Genomic DNA, 9,390 nt, shown 5'->3' with positions numbered 1-9,390 from the left:
CGCCGCCGCCGCTCTGCAGCCCGGCGGAGCCTGCAGCGGGCCGCGGCCCTCCGCTCACCGGCCGTGCCGGGGGCGTTCGCTCAGCACCGGCCCCGGGAAACACCGGGAAATAAACACCGGGAAATAAACACCGGGAATCACGGGGCCCCTCAGGCCGGGGCCGCCCCTCCGCGCCGCCAGGTGTCGCTGTGGCCGCCCGCCCGCCGGAAGCGCCGCTCCGGCCGCCCCGGGCTCTGTGGCGAGGCGCCGTTGATGGCCGCCACCCGCCGGGCAGCGCGGAGGGACGGAGCCAACGGCCGGAGCGGGACAGGGCCCACACGGCGGGACACACAGCGGGCAGGTACCGGCACGGCGGGCAGGGAGCGGGGCGGCCCGGAGAGAGCAGAAGGGCCGGCCCTTCCTTTCCCCGGACGTTGCCAGGCCGGCGTGGGGCGGCCTCGTCCTTCGCCTGCCGCCCCTCAGGGAGCTCGGGTGTGCGGGGAGCGCTGGGTTACATCGCACACACAAACCCCGGGGGTTGGGGTTTCCAGCGCTTTCCTCTTTCGCCAAGGAGAACTCACAGCAAAAGCAGCCGTGTGCTCCTCCCAGGCGGAGGAGGAACGCTGCAGCTTCCACCAGGAATTGCTGTGGATTAATGGGTGAGTTCCCCGTGGTCCATCAGCAGTGCTGTCCTTTGAACAAAGCGAGGTGACAGACTTGTTGTGCTTTTGTGCAGTTTAATATCACATAGCGAATATCACATAGCATAGTACAGATACCACACATTGTAATAATTATTTGGTTTCGGGTTTTTTTCCTTAGAAGACAAATTGAGTTTCTCAATAAGAACATCTTCCAAGAGTCCTGACTTAAAATCCACGTTGAAAATTCAGACTATCACTTGTATATTGGCATGGTGTGTTTCAGTCACACACACACGAACCCCATCTTCCACAGCAGGAATCAGTCTAAAATGCACATTAGCACTTGAAGCAGGCTGGATGTAACAAACTTCTTTGAGTAAAGTTACTTGGTATTGCCTGAATTGCTCTTCAAATGTTAACTCGGCTGCAGTGAACTCTGGTCATTAACAGCTCCAGTTACCTTGGCTTGAAACACAAACTTTGTGCAGCTGATAATTAAAGATTGTCATTAGAGCTGGTTCACTAAGATGGTGAAGTTTGATAGGTGGTCTTTTAAAAAAAAGATTAAAAAATCATTCACACACCAGCTGCTGTGAAAAATTTGACTCTCTCCCAGACACAACCAGTACACTGCTTTTCCAATTTTCTGGGTTTTGCCTTTGCAGAACAGGGTGTAGGTGAACATAAGCATCCCAATTAAACTACACCCATTGTAATTAAGGTTCTTGGAGGATTTGAGAGCAAGTGATTCCTTTCTTTTGGTAGAAGTTTGGGTTTTACATTGTGGTGGAAAATAGTGCAAGATGGGCTCAGGCTCTGGTGTGTTAGGGCCAGCACCGGGCTAGCAACAAGCAGGGTGTGAGACCTAAATTATTGTTACTTTTAACCCAATAACCAATCACCCGTGCCCACAGTGTGGACTTTTTTATCCAATTACACAAAACCACCCAAACCCATGGAAAAGAAGGTGAAGGAGAAGGACCAGCCTCCACCCTAAAACCTCCATCTTGCTTTATTTATATTACTATATTCTGAAACCTTAAACTCTACATTTTCAACCCTGTGATATTACACACTTCTATTCAAACTCCACACCCACAATCCCAGTTCTGTCATTCCATTTTGGAAGCCTTCTCCACAGCCTCAGGTTCTCTTGGGGGTCAGTGTCTGCCAGCACAGAAAGTCTGAAATTCTCAGCAACCAGGGTTCCAACATCAGTCTGTAGTGGCTCACTTGGCATTTGGTAATTTAATTTGGTGTTAGTGTCTAACTGTGAAATAACTGCTCAACAGAGGGCTGCACACAAAAGCCACGTGACCCAGAAATGCACACATCTGGAACTGCCAGTCTCGGTGCATAGCCCAGCCTGGCTCTTGGAAAGGCTCAGATTGATCCAGGGTGTTTACCTGCACCTGATGCACGTGGGAAGAACATACAGCAAAGTGCTGCTGGATGGGAATTGCTGACTGACACCAGCCAGCCCACCTTCTGCAGCTTTTTTCACCCCTTGAAAACTGCTTAGATGAATTGTGTAGCCATCAGCAGTCCCTTTCTGGGGGCAGCTGCGTCTTGGCTAGCAGGGATTGTCCCAAGAGTGGGGGTCCCCAGGAAAACCAATGACCAGATCTGTGTGAACAATTCATCCACATTGCTCCCAGATTGCTTTTGAGACAGTCATGCCACTAAACATTTTGAATAGGTACTTACTTTAGCCAAAAAAAAAAAGCCTCTGAAAGGAATATAAAATGCATGGTTTAGTTCCAGAATAAATTTTAGTTTTATCTGGACTGGAAGGCTATATTTTCTTTACATGTTTTTAAAATTACTTAAATCCAGTATGTCAGGCTTGTGGAGAAAAGTTTGCACTGCAAATCTGATTGATTTTAATGCTTTCTCTAGGGTGATCTTCACAGAAACCTAAAGGCTTCAAAGATTTATTTTGGGCAAAATAAATGAGTTGTTCTGATAAAGCAAGATGGATCCTTGTTCAGTTGGAGTTCAGCTCCAGGCTACCAGTGAGTGCCACAAGATCTATTACACCCGTCACACTGGCTTGAAAACCAAACAAGATATCTCTTCATCTGACCTCCTGCTGCTGCAGCTGAGGACTGGGATAACCCTGTCAGACAACAACACAATCTGCTTCCACCACGCCAAAATTTACATTGAGAGGTTTGAAGACTTGCAAAAATCCTGCTGTGATCCCTTTAACATCCACAGGAAACTGTCAAAGAAAAACTTGCGAGCGATTGACTTGGACGACGCAGCTTTCCTGAGCGCCAAGTTTGGAAGGCAGTTTGTTCCTGGTTGGAAGCTTTGTCCCAAGTGTATGCAGATCATCAATGGAAGGGTGGATGTGGAACCTGAGGAGCGACAGAGGAGAAGGCTGGATCCAGATGTATGTATATGGATCAGTTTTCCCATCCCCTCTGAGCTCTGCAAGCTATTACACTTCATAGAACTACCACATAAACTGAATTTTTCTCACCTAGAAATAAGAAAGGATGTAGTCTTTTAGATGCACAGGGGTTTACTGTATTTAAACCTTTGTTTGGAGAACCTTAAAATCTTCTTCTCTAATTAAATAATACAGCCTCTAAGTTTTGAAAAATTTTGTCTACTTATAAATTCATGTGAATGCCAGACTGCTGCTGATATTTTAAGCTGTTATTCAAGCCTTGCAAACAACAAACTCCCGTGCTTGAAACTGAGCACTGCAAAAGGTGCTTCTAAAGGTGTCTCTTCAGTTAAAAAGGAAAAGAAGGCATTTTCTGCTGCAGCTCGTTATGAAATGAGCCTGCATCGAGGTGCATTAAGTGTACTGCTGTTGTGGTGTCTGGGCTGTGAAGGCCGTGGCATTTGGTCAGGGACACTGATGAACGGGTGCTGAGCTGGGAATGTGGCTGGTGCCTTGCTGGCTGCAGTGTTCAGGCTGTGCACAGGGAATCTGCACCCTGAGCAAAGAGGAGTTGCACCCTAGGAGCTGTTCCTTCCCCTGCTGTATTTTTCAATTATGTGTCAGGGCGATGAGGAGGATGATTTGAAAGCGTTGATTAAAACTGCCACTACAAAGCTTGTGTTGCTGGGGTCAGAGACAGGTATAGTTCTCCAGCATAAAGATTTTAAGTTGTTCCTCCTGGGAAATCATAGAATCATAGGTCAAGAATTCATCTAAGTTATTACAATATCCTTGACTAGATATTTTCTTAAGCTTTGTATTTCTAATGAAGTGACATTTTCTCTTCCTTTAGGGGCGTACAGCTAAGGCTTTAAAGTCTCTCCAGTTTGCTAACCCAGGACGACAGACTGAATTCACTCCAGAGACCAGTAAAAGGGAAAAAAGAAGGCAAACAAAAATCTCAGTGTTTAATTCAGACAGGTAATTTGTTAGCTCTGTTTACATGAACTTTCATTTGAAAATAAAATAGCCTCGGTGGTCAGCCTGTTACATGCTTGTGTGTGTGTATGGATTGGGTTCTTGGTTTTAGGGATGTTCAAGATCCCTCTCATTCCTGAGAGAAATAAAAGAGAAGATAAAACGTTAGCTTACAGTTCATATTTCAGGCAAACACAAAAAGGTGTTTGTGAAGCACAATACTACACAGACCACAGATGTAGCTATTAATACATACATAAACTAAAATTCTGATAATAAGATAAATTTGAATACAGTAAGATCAAGTAGGCTACACTTAAAATATTGGTCATCATCTTTCTGTAAACTCAGTAGTTACACTGGGTAAACAAAAGCATGCAAGTTAGGACCTTACCTTCCTTTTGAAAAACAAAGTTAATATCCAAATTGGATAATACTGGATAACAAGTTACAACCTTCTAATGTGACTGATTAAAAAAAAATCGAAAAATAGAAAAAAAAATTCCATTTGTCAAAATATACAAGAAATAATCACATTAGTGTGTTGTATCACATTAAGTGTAAATGTACCAGACAGAAACAGACACTAAATGTGCTGCTCACCAACTACACATCCTTCCCTCTCCCTCTGTTTCTCCTGCTTATTTTGGGCACAGAATGGAGATACAATTTTTTGGAGATGCAATTAGGGCTGACAAACATTACCAAACACAGTAAGGTATCTTTGAGATTGACAGTGTTAAAGTGAGCACCTGAAGAAAGCAAACTCCCCTCCTGTCCTGGTTTTGCATGGGAAGCATTCACAGAAGTGATGCAAAGCTTTTAGCCACTAGAAGGCTGTACACACCTCTGTGAAAAAACACATGCAAAAGACAAAAGAAAAACTTCTTTCCGGGAAGTTCCTTTTTTCCTTCCGGCCTAAAAAAATCTCTGCAACTTAGCATCAAAACAATAAGGGGATTTTAACACGGAAAAAATACCTGTTTGTTTTTGATTGCACAGGCAAGTGATTCCAGCCAAGAGCAAGGTGTATGACAGCCAGGGGCTGCTGCTGTACAGCGGGATGGACCTGTGTGACTGCCTGGACGAGGATTGCCTGGGCTGCTTCTACGCCTGCCCCAAGTGCGGCTCCAACAAGTGCGGCACCGAGTGCCGCTGCGACCGCAAGTGGCTCTACGAGCAGATCGAGATCGAGGGAGGGGAGATCATCAGGAACAAGCACGTGGGCTAGGGGCCATCCTGGCCATTGCTCCATCCTGAGGGGATGGGCCATGCTCTGGGTAAACACAGCACATGCAGGGTTTGGTTGACTGTCATCTGTTGGGACTGGTCAGGACCCACGGGATGAATGCGCCCAGTTTCACAGTCGTTTTCAGTGTGGTTATGGACATAACCATACTGCTGTGTTTGCACTGCAGTCAGGCTCCTTACTCATGCAGGTAGGATCTCACTGAACAGCTGTATTCAACTACAAGGTGCTGAATTCTAATGTGATCTGTCCTGAGCCACTCGCTATTCTTTCATACATTGCTCTGTAGAATGTACCATCTTCTGTGTATCCCTCATTTCTCCTTCTCAGATTCAGGATCTCGTGGGTTTTAATCTGTTTTATGTGAAAATTCTCAATGAATTTACATGCAGTATTAATAGAGCTCTCTTTCTAGTATTAATAGTGAATACTGTATTTTCTATAGAGTATTGAAGCTACATCTGGTAAATCCAATCCTGTTCACTTAAAAAGGAGTCAAAAGCATTTAGGTGTTCAGGTCTCATCCCAGTTACTGGGATTTGAGGTCAAGTTATCCTTATGAATTCATAAGGATATGAATTCATATTAAAATATTGAAATTAACCTGTCAAGGCACTGTATTAAAGTATTACTTCTTACTTTGTTGATTTCTGTAGAACAAAATTAAAACAATTTTGCTCTGTTACCAGTCTGTAATTGGACTGAACCAGTACTTCAACAGCCCTCTCCCTGTTTTTCTGTCTTTTTACTGATTTTTAAAGTTTATAGGCAGTTGAAATGAATTTGAGTGTCTCTTTCTAAACCAAGATTATCTAGACTGTTACCAAAAGAACCCAGATGAATGGAAAGGATCTTCAGTTGATACATTATCTGTCCTCGTAATATTAAACTTTTACACTATAAGAAGGTTTATTGAAAAGATTTTGTAAATTAAGTCTTAGTAACATTTTTATTCTTTGTATTTTTGTTGTGTTTTGTATAAATTTCCTATCCTTTGGTGATTTGGTTTGCTGGGTTGCATTTTTTCAATAATACTGTTAAGTTCTTGCAGACTTACTTGGTAAAGTTGTAAAACCTCGCAATGTGCTCAGCAGTTCTTTTTCTGTTCTGGTAAGCGTCCTGAATGTTGCCTTGCCAAAATCCAAAGTTATGCTTTGAGTTATGCTGACAGATGCTGGTCCTGCTGGAGTATAAGCACTGAGATGCTACATTTTTATTAAATCTGTTCTAAAAATAAATCAGACTCTTTTTTTTTTTTTTTGTCAGAGCATTGGCAGCTGTTGCAGTGGATGTCTCTCATTGTTTCATCTCTTAAGCAATCTTTTCAGTCAGGTGAAAATATAAACAGGTAACTTCCAGGAGAGTGAGAGGGGAAAAGTGGTTGGGTTGTGTCATTGACATACTTTTGTTATTTTTTTTAATTAGACCAGAGTTGGCAGTACCCACTGTTAATAAACTTAACAGGCTTCCACGTGGGTGATGAGTGTAACCCCTTCAGGTCCACAGCCAGATTTTGGATTCACTACTTAACTAATTAACTACTTAAGGTGCCTAGAGCATCTCATGATTAGAACTGCATTTCTGCACCTCCATGAAGTCTGTGCAAAGTTAGTACATTCAACCTCTCATTTTACAGTTGCACTAGCAGGTGATTACTTTCCCAAATAAAACACTCATTTCCTAACAATGCAAATAATGACTACTGTCCCTGAGGACACTTAGGGTTTGGGCTTTTTTCTGGTAAAAAAAAATGGTATTTTGGTGTTGGCTGTTGCCATGTCCTCCTAACATATTTATGACATTTCCATTTAGCTGCATTTCCTAACATGCCTAGGCTGTAGTGTGTCCTTAAGTTCATTAGCATGTTTTTATACAGTTCCACATGCCTCACAACCATTTTCCTCTTAAAAGACATTGTTGCAAGTCAAACTTCGCTAGATTTAACCTGCTTACAGCATGAATTTCTCTTTTTGCTGTTCTTATAAAGACCACACAAACTATTTTGTCATCCTTTAAAGTGAGGGCATGTGTGGGGAAGCAGATGTCCTTCCCTATCTGCCAGAATTACTCACAATTAAGCCTGTTAAACATGACATTATTTTAATAGAGCCAAAGAAAACAACTACTTTCCACAAAATCCAAAATCCAGGTGTACCTCAATGGCTGTATTAAAGCTTTCCTTTTGCTATTAATTGCAAAAATTTATGTCTTGGCAAAGTTTACATAGTAAAGGGACAAAAATCAATGATAATAAAAGATTCTGCTTTATGAAGAACGCGTATCCCATGAATCAGTTTGGGTTTATTGAGCAGAAGCTTCAGAATTGTGTAAGAAACCAAGCCAGTCCTTAACACTCTACTTTCTCACAGAGAGCAAACTTCACTTCATGTTTAGAAAATGACCCTGTGAGAATTGCTGCACAAACCTGTGGTCAGACCAGAGACAGGATGTGCCCCTTTGTGAAGCTGAACATTTAAAACCAATGAACTATCCCTTGGGATTATTTGTGTTAAATACTCAACAGCATAGTGCAGTCAGGTAATTAACTCAGAGAAGCTTTACACTAACTTTTTCAGCATTATGCTACAAAAAGACATTTATCTTTGGGAGGATGTAATAGCCTTATCCTTAGACACAGCATGGATCTGGGTTTTGGTTTATTTAATCAGTTAAATTCATTACTTCAGTAACTAACATAAGACAACTTCTGACTTTTGAGTCTCTTACCATTCAATACATCAGAAAGATCTGGAAGTGGACAGACCTACCCAAAAATTGTAAGTTTGTAAATCCAGAAGTCAGAATTAAAGCTTCTAAATGAAAAGGAGAAGGTCAAGGTGACAAATTTATACCTATTTGAGATCTGTTTTCATATTCCCTTTAGCCTTTTCTCATAGGCATTACTCATACTAGCCAGAATGGACAACTGCACCAACTCTCACTGAAACCCCTTGGTGTGTGACAGAAACAGCTACAGCAGTCAGCATCAAGGCCTTAAGAGTCCTCAGTCGCATGGCAAAACACAAACACACCATTTCCAGCTTTAATTTGTTTTCCCCTAAAATTCCCAATTTTCTTTTGTCGTATTTGTGTCTCAAAAATGCACTTCCAGCATTTCTCAGCTGATCTCTCAGTGGAATATAGGGTGTGCTGACATATGGTAGCTTGTCCCTCATGATCCGGGTTTTTTTCCCCAGTAACTCCTCAGCAAACATTCTGAAAACTTTGTTCATCTTTATACTGGTTTCTAACCAATACCACACTAATGCAACTTTAAATAAAGGCCCCTTCAGACACTTCTCTCTAAATTATACATTCTCTTAAAGCCAGCTAATGGCACAGGAGCAGTTCATTGAAATTAATATATTCAAAGATCATTAATTACAAGTTGCATCTAATATTCACCAAGGTGGAAGCCATAACCAGAACCACTGTTATTAGATTTCAAATCAAATAGACACCAATTAGATCTCAAATCACCAGCTGCCCTCCAACATGTATTAAAAAAACATTGTAGGGAGGTGTGAACCCTTGCCATTAAACTGTCCAGTTGAATGCTGGAAGGAGTTTTGTGCCACTATCCCACTCTGAAATAGGGAATTTCCACGTTTCTAGTCTCTCACACCCAGCAGAGGGCATCAGCCTACTGCAAACCTGCCCACGAGTTCTGTGCTGCACCTGCAAGAGATGGGACCCCAGAGCTGGGGGATTCCTCAGAGAGGAATTCATGCAAGCATTCAAAAATCGAGCACAGGATGAGAAAAGTGTCACCCACAGCCACGAGGCTGCAATAAAGCTGACTCAGGCACAGGATTTGCACTTCAGATAAATTGATTTGCTTTTTGGGCTTGCTAAGAGCCTTGCAGCCAATCCCCAAACACCTCGGTGATTGCTAGTTCTTCCAGAGAAGAACAGCACATTTTAATAGATACATTTGAATTTTACTTTCCACTATGAAAGTTTGGTTTAGCTCTCCTGCCTGAACATGGCCTCAGAAATGCAGTGTTGGGTAGCCAAGGAGGCACTCACAGCAGGGCCCTGCTCTCCTGACAAAATGGAAAACTTTCCACACAAGCAGGGAAAACATTTTCCTAGAGCAGCAGCCAGAAGCAGTCTAGCCTGAGGTTGGGTTAGGGAAAAGA

The 9,390-nt window shown here is 42.7% G+C and overlaps 1 protein-coding gene across 3 annotated transcripts; it reads left to right on the top strand.

Annotated features, from left to right (window-relative positions):
• The first annotated feature begins 226 nt into the window (after positions 1–226).
• Positions 227–6,486, top strand: ARL14EP (ADP ribosylation factor like GTPase 14 effector protein). Of its 3 annotated transcripts, none has more exons than XM_066551890.1 (4): positions 227–340; positions 2,523–3,021; positions 3,875–4,002; positions 5,002–6,486. In XM_066551890.1, the coding sequence occupies exons 2-4, from the start codon at positions 2,599–2,601 to the stop codon at positions 5,228–5,230; spliced, it is 780 nt and encodes a 259-aa protein (XP_066407987.1). In that variant the 5' UTR covers positions 227–340; positions 2,523–2,598; the 3' UTR covers positions 5,231–6,486. The 3 variants fall into 3 exon arrangements, with proteins under 3 accessions (XP_066407987.1, XP_066407988.1, XP_066407989.1); XM_066551891.1 differs by lacking the exon at positions 227–340 and adding an exon at positions 363–638; XM_066551892.1 differs by lacking the exon at positions 227–340 and adding an exon at positions 667–687.
• Positions 6,487–9,390: the final 2,904 nt, after the last annotated feature.

The sequence above is a fragment of the Molothrus aeneus genome, chromosome 6 (assembly GCF_037042795.1).
Source record: "Molothrus aeneus isolate 106 chromosome 6, BPBGC_Maene_1.0, whole genome shotgun sequence".
In the NCBI taxonomy this organism is placed as follows: Eukaryota; Metazoa; Chordata; class Aves; order Passeriformes; family Icteridae; genus Molothrus; species Molothrus aeneus.
Note: the sequence above shows the minus strand (reverse complement) of the source record. Positions and strands in the feature narration are given on the sequence as shown.